Source organism: Dasypus novemcinctus, chromosome 2 (genome assembly GCF_030445035.2).
Source record: "Dasypus novemcinctus isolate mDasNov1 chromosome 2, mDasNov1.1.hap2, whole genome shotgun sequence".
In the NCBI taxonomy this organism is placed as follows: domain Eukaryota; kingdom Metazoa; phylum Chordata; class Mammalia; order Cingulata; family Dasypodidae; genus Dasypus; species Dasypus novemcinctus.
The window spans coordinates 178202542-178214915 of NC_080674.1; the positions used below are offsets into that span (position 1 = coordinate 178202542).

Below are 12374 nucleotides of genomic sequence, written 5' to 3' on the forward strand. Positions count from 1 at the left end.
AATAATGTTGAGCCCCCTTGTCAATATTCATCTACTATGAGACTAATCATTTCCCGTGGAACAGAACCACACACTGGAAAACCTGATGCAGCCTGATTAACCTATTAAAGGTCATAAAACAATAACAATTACATTGCATATTTCATTCTTTAATATCAAAGAGAGCTAGGGCCTTTGAAATGTAAAACATCGTAAGTGAAAGAATCCTGCCTCCAGTTCCCTGAGGAGCACAAGGTCATTGTATAAATAATACTCTGGTTCCCTATTAATTCCACTCCGTTGTGGGGTAGGCAGGAGGCCTCAATTGTTCGGGAGAAGGGAGAAGCTAGAAAAGTCCCCAATGTCTTTCTCCACCCATGACTAAGGTCAGACAATGTAGAGTTCAAATAGATGCTGAAAATGAAGCTAAATAAAGCCCTTAACACAGGTAGAAGCATCAAGTATGAAACTCTTGTTTCTTTTTTTCTTAAGAAATCAGAGATGCTGCAAGAGCCCGTGAGAACATATTAATTTCTCAGGTACTACTGCAAAAATAAGGGCAAGGAGGCGAGTGTTAGGTTTTATTCCTACCGCGAACAGATTAAGCAGACACCAATTTACACCTCATTGTTAAGAGTAGCTTTTTTCCACAAGTGAGACCACATTTACATCTTTTGTAATTAAGCTAAAGGAATTTCTAAAAATGACATTTATCCCACCACAAATCATAAAGTAAACATTTTATGTTAAGTGGGATCAAATGCTGAAATATATGCAATAGAATCATAAAAAATGATGCCAAATCCCATGGCCATCTTCTGCCTCATCAGCTGCTGGGCTGGGACCGTAGCTGTGTCTGCTGCTGTTTTGGTTTTGGAAAAGGCCATGAATGACTAACTGAAGCAGTTAGAGAGAAGGTGGGGGTGGGGGTGGGGTATGCTTTGGAAGGGTTCCATTTTGCCAGCTTCTCTGAAATTAGGAGCCATAGCAGAGACTTAGTGAGTGTTCCCAGTCATCAGTGGGCACCATCCATCAGTGAGAATGCAAAGCTGCAGTAGCATCCAACCATACATCTCCTGCATACTTTGTTTTTGGCAATTTTCATTTTTAGGAAAATTGAGCATAGAGGGCTATATATTAAGAGCCCTAAGAGACCAACATCCTTTATTCCCCACAAAAGAGAATCTAGTTGGAGAAAGGCATTTTTTCCTCCTAACAAAAGAGTTTGCATGGCCGCTATAAACAATACAATTACTGAGCCAGATAATAAATAATTGCAGAGCAACAGGGAAAATGAGGCGTGGGCAAGGAGGAAAATGGATGGTTTCAGAGGAGATGTGCACAAAGATTGAGTCAGTGAGGTGAAGTTAAGTCATCCCAGGTCACGTCTGTTCTACATTAACTGAGGTAAATTATTGATTGCAAACCTGCATTGCAGGCTGGTGGCCACACAACCAGCTCAGGCTATGCCTTTGTAGGATGGTCGTCCCCCCTGGCCCATGCAAAAAACTCACACAGTAAAGTGTTCAAGTGGAAGCCTGAGTGCTCAGCCAGATTTGTAGTCAGTCAAATCAGGTGCCCACGTTTTAAGGAAATAGTTGCAAAACTTGTTTAACTATGAGTTCATGTATCATGCATCATGTCCGAAGTACTGTAAAGTGCTAGGTATACATTCTCAACCCTGGTATCAGCTCAAAAGACAAAAATATAATTTTCTTTATTTTTAGGCTTTTCCTGGAAAAGATACAGACATATCACAAAATTGATCTTCAAAAAAAATTAAAAAAAAAAAAGAGAGACCAGATTTACCCTTTGGGATGCTTCTTTCTCCTTGTATCATTTTCTTTGTAGACTTGAGCAGGCTTATAAAGTCTCTTTTTCTTCCACCGGGTTCCTCCTTAGCCTTTCCAGAAAGGCTATTCTGATGCAATGATCACTTCTCTTTGGCTTTGATTGTAATTCTCACCATCTGATGAACGAACTCCCTGTTAAAAATAACCTTCCCAAAGAACCTTCCCAACCTATTATCTTCATTGACCACAAAGCCACTCCTGTGTTCTGTCAAGTGATGTCTCATAAATTTTTGTAAGTTGCACCCCACCTACTTTTTGTCCTGAAAGACAAAGGCCAGTGCAGCTGGAAAGGCGAGAGAGAGAAGGAGTTGAGATCTGATGTGGAAGGGCAGAGCTTATCAAGTCTTTAGAAGATTTTAAGTGCATTGGCTTTAACTCTGGGTGAGATGAAGAACTCTTGGAGGGTTTTAAGCACAAGAGTGAGATTGTCTGGCTTATGTTATGAAAAGAATCACTCTGATTACAGAATTGAGAATTATCAGTAGGGGGCTGTATCAGTTAGATATTGCTCCATAACAATATCAGTTAGATATTGCTCCTGTATCAGTTAGATATTGCTCCGTAACTACACCAAAACTTACTTGGTCATTTGGAGTAGGAGTTATTAATTCTCATAATTCTGTGGGTTGCCTGGGCAGTTCTGAGCTTGCCTAAGCTCAACTCATGCAGTTACTTCCAGCTGGTAGGTCATGTGGTAGAGGGGCTGAGCAGGATGGTTGGGCCTCTCTCCATATGCTCCTTCATCCTCAAGGAGGCTAGGCAAGGCTTGCTTTCATGGAGATGGCATTCTTCCAACAGGGCAAAGCCCAATGTGTAAGCATTTATCATGCTTTTCCTTGTATCATGTTCACTTATGTCCCTTTGGCCAAAACGAGTCACAAAGCCAGTCCTGGAGTCAATGTGGGAAAGAACTACACAGGAAGGCATTATCCATCGGGAGTCCTTAGAGTATCAATCAGCCACAGGGGCCAAGACTGGAAATGATAGAGAGCAATTAGGAGGCAATACAATAATCCAGAAAAGAGATGATGATGGATTGTACCAGAGTGATGACAATGGACGTTTTAAGAAGTGCCCAGATTCTGAATATATTTTGAAGGATGATCTTATTTGTATTGCCCCAAGTCAATAGGAAAAAGGCTATTAGCTTCCAGAGATTGGTGATGTCCTTATTATGCATGAGATGATATCACAATAAAGTAAATGAGGTCAGGAATAGGTTTCTTTTATTGCCAATAATTATTCAATGAGTTTTTTGAACAATCGTGAACTTAGTAATTCACTTAGTGCTGTACACAGCACCCTGTCAATATTATCATCAGCTAATATTTATTGAGCATCCTCTGAGTACATGGTATTGCACTCACAGCAACAGAGGTGAACTGCATTAATTCTTTCAGCCATTGCAGGATTATTGAGTGGTTTATGGCATCACTCTATTAATTGGTGCCCCAGCAGCCTCAAGGAAACTATTTAGCTTCCAGAACACAATTCCTTCCTCCCTTGGAATTGTTTTTTAGCTTTGGTAGAATCTGACTGAACAAAGAAAAGATAGGATTCTCTGCCTTTATGAGCATAAAGTGCATTTGCTAATACTTTTTTACTAATCTTAATATCAGAGACTGGGAGAGTGTATTCCCATTTAGTGGATGGAGAAGTTGAGGCAGATATTGGTTAAGTGATTTGGCCAAGGCCTTATACTGAGATGGTGGCAGATCTAGGATTGTAATACAGTAACCTTTTCTACTGCATTATGCTGCCTCTCAGTGGTACATGTTCTCCCCATTTCTCTCTCATGCTAATACATGGTCATGAAAACTCCATCTAAACAGATTTAACATGCAGTCTTCTTTCTTCAAGAGAGTAAGCGATGCTGCTCTCTGAAAGCTGCATAGCCACACCACTGAAAAAAGTGTTTCTGTTTGTTTGTTTTAAGCCTCTTATTATGGGGGATTTGTCAACTTTTAGAATCACTGCTTTTTTCTCTTTTAAATTCTCATCAGAATGATGTTGTTGCTTTCAGAGTGTATCTAGAGATTTTAGGAACCCGCATGTCAAACAAAATATTTAATTGAGACTCCTACTTTCATTTTGTTCTGGAAACAGTTATTTGATGGCAATTTTTTTTATTGATTCATTCTTTTTGAGAGTATTCATTTTTTAATGAAAGTTAAATTTGGAGCTAAGGAAAACTCTGAGTGGAAGGGAGCAGTTTAAATGCAGAATTTACTAGCAAATCTTGAAAGTAGCACCATAAATGCACCTGAGTGTGAACCTCCAAAATGTTTTTGTAATTCCATCCCATTACATATTTTAGTGCATATCTCTTCCTAGCAGCTTCCAGAGCTTTTCAGATATTCAGCACCAGAAATTGCACTGTTTTATCCCGGATTTTACAAATAGCAACCAGATTATTGTAAAACAGAACTATCTGATAAGTAAGGTTGTGAATTGCTTTTGTGATTGTCATGGGTAAAAGTATTGAAGAAACTGGCAAACAGTGCAGCACACTGGTTACTGTAAAAATAAAACCTGTAGCAATGAAAGCATTTTTCTGATGAATACGTTCAAGGCTGTGATCATTGTGCAACTTCTGGTTGGATGCTTTCAAATGTTCCGTATTGAAAAACATCAGAAACAAGAACCAAATCGTCCACCAAAGCCTGTATTCAACTCAATGGAGAGGAACGTAAATTCTTACTTAAAGTTTCATTGAGGCCAACTCTATTTGGTCCACCATGGGAAGCAGAGATTTGAGGTTCTCTCTTGATTTGCTTTCCATTTTTACTTTATGATTAGGTGGCTGCTACTTTGGTTTTCACTAACAGGGAAGTTCAAATAACTATGCGTAACAGAAATGGAAAACAGACAAGACCAACTTCTGTTCAGCAGACAAAAACCAAAATGCCAGAACATGGTAATTAATGCAAGAAATTTTATAAGTAAAATAATTTAGTTTAATTGACTACTTAAGAGCTGATATAATTATAATATTCAATTAGCTAATTTCAGAAAATTATTTACATCACTAGTCTTTAATCATATTATATACTCAGAGCAATTTTGGAAACTGAAATGAAAATCTCATTTTTACCAAATAAGGATATTTAAGAGCTTTTTTGAAACTTCAAAGGTTATACCCTTTTTAGAGGATTTTTATTTTTGTAAAACAGTAATTTATAGACAATTCCAGTATCTTGAATTCTAATGAATACAGATAGAAACATTCTGAAGGTAAAAATTCTTTCCTAAGAAAACTTCTTCTGTCCCAGTAGAAAGCTTGTTAGGGTAAGGTATTTCCTGCAATGTTCTTCTCCATCATATCTCCCCTAAGGAAACCCAAACCTCCCAAGAAAGGTAAGTGTATAATTGGGCCTGAAATGACATCATAGAAGGGACACTATAGAATTGCTTACCCTTTCTCTAAGGCTTAGTTGGCAATGGATCACATAAGTTGACATCCAACTAATGTGTAAATGATTGTAGAAAAACGATATATTCTACTATAGGGTGATTGCAAATACTCCTACCATGAGAATCTCAATTTGATGAAATGAGCCAATTTTGACACTAACTCGAATACTGGTTGATTCAAAGCATGTGCTCAAAAATGCATGCCAAAGTAAATAAATGAATGGCCTTTCATACCACCTAACTGAATAAAAATCCACTTTAAAAATTCTACATGCCTCTGCAATGATTCTAACATTCTAACAGTTTTCCAAAGACCAGAAACTATATTATAAACAATTTCACATGAATGATAGAATTTTATGCCTATCAGTACTTCCAGTATAAACACTTAGTCGACATTTTTATAACCACTTTCTATTTCTCTATCTATCTAGATAAAGAGAGAGAGAGATAAACTAAAGACAGCTCCTGCAACATTCAGGAAACTTAAAATCTGTTTTATAAAACAAGATATGAATCCAATAAAGTGACCTAGTGATATTAGAAGAATATTAGATATTCAAAGGGAGCATAAGATTAATTGGAAAATTATATATAATAAAATGTTCCAGGCAATGGGTACTCTGAAATTGGAGAAAAGAGCTTTTATCATGAGTTGTTCTGATCTGGAAAGGCTTCATTGAAGATGAAGAAATTGTACATTGAACAAAAGAAGGCATATGTTTAATGAAACAAATTCCAGGCAAATGGAGAATTTGCAGAGGTGTCAGGGCACAAAAAATGTCTGGATGTACATAAACCAGTTGGGTTGGAATAGAAATATGTGCTAGAAATAGATCAAGGAAGATGAGTTTAGGTGAAATTGGGGGTGACTCCATTTATTCATCCTTTTATCCAACGCATATATAAGGAATCCCCACTATATGTTAGGCAGTGATCTAGGTACTAGGAATACAGCAGAGAACAACAACAAAAATGCCCTGACTTCATGAAGTTTATGCAAGACTGGTACCAGACTGTAACCTTTTGATAACATTTATTATCCTATATCGGGCACATGGGGCATTACTTTTCTTCTACAGCTTTTCACTTATGCAAGGACAGGTAGAGATCATTCAACTTTTTGAAAATCCAATAACACTATCCATCACCATGCACACAAAATGCCATGATGCTGGTTGGCTGAATTTTTTACATTGTCACAGACTGCTTTAGTATTCTCTAGACTTAGCCCCAGATAAAAATAAGTGAGAGCATAATAATTGCATTTACTTAAAAAGAAGGAATTACATGGACTGAATGCTGTGGTTTTTGAGTGGTTATTTCTGCCTTTCTGTGTTGCCGTAAATGCATGGTGCTCGGCTAGTAACATCCAGTTTTCTAAATATGGAATGGGTGGTCCGAGGGGCCTTTCTTCAAGTAGAATATAAATGTCAGGTGTGAGAGACCAAATCGGTGGGCACCAGCTTTTTTTGCAGAGAACTTCTTGGATTCTGTTTGTCTCATGCATATAAAATACCTGTCCTTTATATTATTTTGTATAATTATGGTGTTTTTCACAGAAAGGATGTGAAACCATTTCCTCAAAAAACAATGTCACTCAATTTAAACTTGGTTAAGAAATGTAATCTCCAAATGATCAAGCAGTCAACAAACATTTACTGAGTAAGCAAGCTACTTTGTTTAAAGATTTATGAAAGGTACTAAAGATGCAGAGATTTTAAAAACAAGGATATTGCTCTCATTTAATTTATAATCTAATTGGAAAATGGAGCACAAACCTAAAAACCCAAATAATAATAAAACAATAGAGCTTAGGTTAAGTTCTAAATGATTGTTTTGGATAAAAATGACTAGAAAGTAGAAAGACAAGTGTTCAAACCCTAGCTTCGCCATTTACTCTTCTGTCATATCAAGCAAGTTATTTTGTTAAATCTCAATTTCCCCATTGTAAGGTTTAAAAATATTTGTCATTTAATAGGCACTTGAATTGTTACTAACTACTCTCTATTGTGTACATGCTATTTATTTGTGTAGGAGCAATACAAGCTATTGTTCTAATCATCTTCTATTTATTAGCTAATTAAATGAGATCTTAATATTTCACAGATGAAGAGGGCAAGGTTTAGAAAGAAAGGAACTTGACCAATGTCCCAGTTAGTAAGCAAATTGCATGGCCAGGATTTGGACTGAGGATCAATTCCAAAGCAAGCTCTTAACAACTACATACATTGCCTTTCATGGAGCGCTAGGAAGCTACTATAATTAAAGCAATTTCATCGCTGTAGACCAGGAAGTCTTGGGGAGGACATGCAACTTGTCCTTGTCTTAGATAAACAGATTAATTGGAGTTACATAAATTGCCACGAAGAAGAAGAAGAGGACATTCTAAAGACAACAGGAATGTGAAGGAGGCTTGGGAGGTGATGGGTACGGATCAGTCTCAGGAACTGTGAGGTCCTTTAGGGTAGCAATACAATAAATGTTTACATAGATAGGTTGGTGTCAAACTGCAGAAGTGATTGAATATGAGGCAAAGAAACTGCCCTTTATTCTGTAAGGAACTGTGAAACTTTGATGATTTTAAAGCTGATACATGAGAATAAAGTAAAACAGACTTTCAATTGGCCAATCCATAACTATTGGGAACAAATGTCATTCAGAGTGGCATTATAAGAAGGTTATTCTGGCTTATGAAGGATGAATTGGAGAAGAAAGGAAAACTTCTTAAAATGGTTATTTTCAACAACTATGTCATGACAGTTGGGAGGAGTGTGGCAACTAACGAGCCACTAATAATAAAGTTTGGTTTGCCTGAGAATAGCTGCTTTATACTTTAGAGCAGGTCCAAGGTCATCCTTGTACTAAGGTCACTCTCCTTCACTTAGATTCCAAATGCCTTCTTGAAATGCAGAAAGGAAGTGACCGTACAATCTGGTACAATCACGGGTAGGAGTATAGAAATGTACCTGGGAGTGGATGCTGTGTTTGAAAATCATCTTCACATGTGTCCGGACAGAAAAGAAAAGTGGAAAAGTCTTGTATTAAAGGATTATTGCAGTAGTCCAGACAAGAGTACACAGATCATAATGGGTCTGAAAATGAAACAAAATATTTGAGAGACATGGGGTTGGTTTTTGATAGGTAAAGATGATCGAATGATGGGAGACAAAGGAAAGAAGGGAGCCCCGATCAATGCCAAGATTTATATACTTTACACCAGTGACAGAATTTGGGGAAAAAGCTGGCTTTGAGGGAGGCCTTGTGAGTTTGTTTTTTAAAACTTCTTGAGTTTTAAGCATGTTGTCCAAGAAATACCCAGAGGGCAGTTTAAATAACTAGAGCTTACAAGGGAGGTCAGAATGAAATAAAGTCTGTGAGTTGTCCATTTTACGGTGATGAAATATTGTCTGTGTTAGTCATTCAAAAGAAAAGAGCCATTGGATGGATTTCTTAATAATAGTAGCTAACATTTATGAGGTGCTTGCTATATACTAGGTACAGAACTCAAAACAGCACATACATTATTTATTCCTTCTGATAGTCTCATGCATAAGGTGAGGAAACAGCCATTGAGAGGCTAAATACCTTGATCAAGGTTACATTGCAAGCAGGTGGTGGAGGTGGGATTCGATTCCAAGCAGCTGGGTTCCAAGCCCTGAACACTTACCCAATATATCATGCCCCACAGTATCCATGAACATGCAGCTCACCCAATGAGAAATAAGTCTTGTAAAAGTTGCATTCCAGTAAGTTTTCACCTTTTTAACCTCATTTGGTCTCCTTTTGGCACCCCTACATAGTCAGATCATCACTCTCAGGCAAGATATCTTAAGGATAAATCATATGCCATGCTGCAAATGATAGCCATACAGGGTACCCACCTCCTCACACAGGAAGTGGTAAAAATAAGCAAAAACACTTGTAGTGATTTAGGGCTTAAATTTTAAAATCTCTTTTTGACCGCCTTGATTTCTTTTTCTTTTTCATTGAATATATTTTGCGGATCCTATTCGATATGCCCCATGCCTGCCCCACTCCTCCCCTGCTTTTATGGCATTGAAATAGTTGTATGCTTGTAACTGGGTCTTTACTTTTATTGGCAGAAAATTCTCTGTCCACTTCTTCCCTTTATGAAGTTAATTTTAAGTATAGAACCTATATCAGTAATGTCCTTTAAAGGAAGCTGCTTCCAATACACTCTGCAAAATGTCTGCAGAGAATTCTGGATTTACTGGGGCACCGCTTTCCTCTCTGGTGGCCAGCCCTGCAGCTTGCTCTCCATGCCACATCTGAGCACTCTCTGTGCTCTGGGCAGCTGCCTTCTGTTCAGGCCCCTGTGTTCTCCATTCTCCGCTCTGCCTTAATGATAAGTAGGGTTTCTATCCTTATCACATTGTGGGGGATCAGAGGGTTACTTCTTTGAGTCCAAGCTAAAAACATATCCTCCTACTGGCAAAACATGAAAATTATGGCATTTCCAGTTTAAGAAGATCAAACGCTCCCTCTTTGGATGCAGCAGTGTGGCCAGGGTTGGAGAAGAAGGTGTCATTCAACTAATTTCCATTCAGGATCTGGAGGCTGACCCTGAACTCATATTGAGAAGACATGATTTAGTTTCTATTTATTAATTTTCAAAAATGATAAGTCTTACAAGTAGGGCACATTGAATTTACCTTCTGATATGGGAATTGCTTAATTCGGAAGTGATGGTCTGTCAAATGCTTGGGTGTCTCCTCTTCCTGCTGGCTTACTACTGCGTTAGGTCAGGGTACCATGGAAAGCAAGCAGTTGTTTTCACCAATAACTTAACTTATACAAAATACTTGACCTTGGAATCAGCAATTTACATCCTTATAAAGGAGGTCACTTAGGGAATTTAACTGTGTAATCATAGCCCCCATGTGGCAGGAGATGAGTAGAAATGGAACAAAGCTGGTAAAACACCATTTGAAATATTTTGAAAGTGAAAATCATTTCTTTTTTCACTTTATTTTTAAAAAAAATGTAATCTACTTCAAAATGGTACCGGCACACAGAAGGATACAGTGAAAGTCTGTAGAAATAGTGACTCAAAACTCTGTTCCGGGACTCAAGAAAGAAGCCTGTTGTCACATTTGGAGACAAATCAGAAAGAATTTAGGTTTTCCCTTCCGTAATAGCGTCTTTTCCAACCTTCATTCAAACATCTTGCCTTCCCATTTATTTTGCCTTTATTAATGAAACTAATGGAGAGAAACACCTTTTCAGCTTGAACCAGGAAACACAGGTTTTGCAAGTGCTAATGTTTTGGTATGGGCTTTTTTTTCTTTTAAGTCAATTATCAAGACGAAGCATGTATTTCTTCTTTTGTTTATCCGTGGCAGTTTGTCAGCAGTTATGATAAGTAGAGTTCCATCTGCCAGTAAAACTACATTGCAAATTGCCATAGAAATTAGCAGCTTTCATTTTTGCCTACATAAATAAATATGCGAAATAAATTGCACATAAATCCATGCTAAAAAAATCACAGGTACACCACACAGTTAAATGCCAATCAGACAAAACCAGAGAAACATTACGATTATCTCAGTTTTCAAACCTGGAAGACACACGAATGTGTTTCTAAATGAGAGAGGCAGTGTATCATGCTCGCTAAGATAAAAACAGAAGCTGCCAGACACTGCACTGTGGCTTTTATTCTGAGAATCCTTCGCCTGAAAACCACTCTATCTTTCCTCTTTTCCTTCTCTCTCTTTCCCTCTCCTTCTCCTTCTCTCCCTCTCTCCTCGCTGTCTTTCCCTCTGCTTATTGTTCTCTCCCCCCTGCCTTTGATGCACACACGTTGTCACATTCCATTGACTCTCCCCTCTTCTCTGTTCTTACACTCAAGCCTAGCGGTGCTTTCGCCAGCGCCAGGCAGCAGCAGCCTCTCCTGCGAGTTTGAGTCATGTGTGCAGCTCAGTTTGATCGAGCGTTCCTTTTCTGCCTTTTCACTCTTACAAAAGATTAAAAGGTGGCGTCACATTGCTCCCCTGTTCCTTCCCACAGGAGGGACTTAAAAGGGACAACAAAAACTAATCACTCTCAATAAGCATTTTCTTGCTGGGGGGAAAAAAAAAGGAAAGAACGAAAGAAAGAGGGGGAAAAAAAAAAAAGGCGGGGGGTGGACTTAGCCGTGAAATTTGAGACCGGTGGTGAGGATTGGGGCGAGCTAGAGATGCTGCACGCTGCTAACAAGGGAAGGAAGCCTTCAGCTGAGGCAGGTAAGAGCGCCGATCGGAGGGTTGGACCGAGTGGCTGAGTTAAATATCTGTTTTCACCGTTTTATAATTGAGAAAGGCATCCGCAGCTGAAGCCGATTTTTCAGTCGGCTTCCTTTTGTTTAACATAGAAAGTACCTGTATTAATTTTGATGAATTAGAGCACGCAGCAAATTCAATTGAAAATAGATTTGTATAGTAAATGCGTTTATACTGAGTGATTTCTCCTCCGTTTTATTTAAAGAGAGAGAGGAGAAAGATGACTTTGATAGAATAGCACTTTGCATTATGTTAAATTCTAAACACCTAACAGGGGAAAAAATAATAATAATTCAACTGATGCTGTTTTTCAACTCCCAGGCTTTAACCCTGGGAGACAACTGGCATTTGAAATTTTCTTCTAACTTAACTTCTGATATGTTATAATAATTTTTCACTGGAGGTTTAAGCAAGGGTAGAGTTTATTTAAGTCTAGCTACTGGGATTTGTTTGGCTTGGATCTTTGTGAGTAAAGCGCTTCTTCCATCTATCTGCCTAACCTGTGTCAGGTTGATGTTTCATAAATGGAGACTAAGTGTTGTCCCAAATGGAATATGAAGTTAAAACATCAGGTTAGGGCATGTTTTAGAAAAGGATCCAGTAAATAATTAGGGTAGCAGAATCATGACAGTTTGAAGTGGGAGTTAACTCTGGAGGTGCTGTTGGATAAGCCTTTCTGAATTGCAAGCAGCTCAATAATGAAGGGGGCTAATTATCAGTCAAGAAGGAACTTTTCATTAGGACCCTAAAAATAGAATGCATGTGGACTTCCACTGTAGGTGACTCTTAGGAATATGTCCCTTTTGTGCGCTATGAATGGGAGTTTTGGATTATATTTGATGGCATT

General features: G+C 38.2%; 1 protein-coding gene across 2 annotated transcripts in view; it reads left to right on the forward strand.

The window, feature by feature from the left end:
* TENM2 (teneurin transmembrane protein 2) overlaps positions 1 to 12374 on the forward strand; it is a 1208790-nt gene that overhangs the window by 530888 nt on the left and 665528 nt on the right. The window contains exon 1 of one of the 2 annotated variants that reach the window (XM_058281907.2): positions 11432 to 11491. The exons of the other annotated variant lie outside the window; for it this stretch is intronic. Coding sequence (XP_058137890.1) covers positions 11446 to 11491 — 46 coding nt within the window. The 5' untranslated portion in view covers positions 11432 to 11445. Of the gene's footprint in view, positions 1 to 11431; positions 11492 to 12374 lie in introns of those variants that run through there. 2 annotated transcript variants of the gene reach the window in all.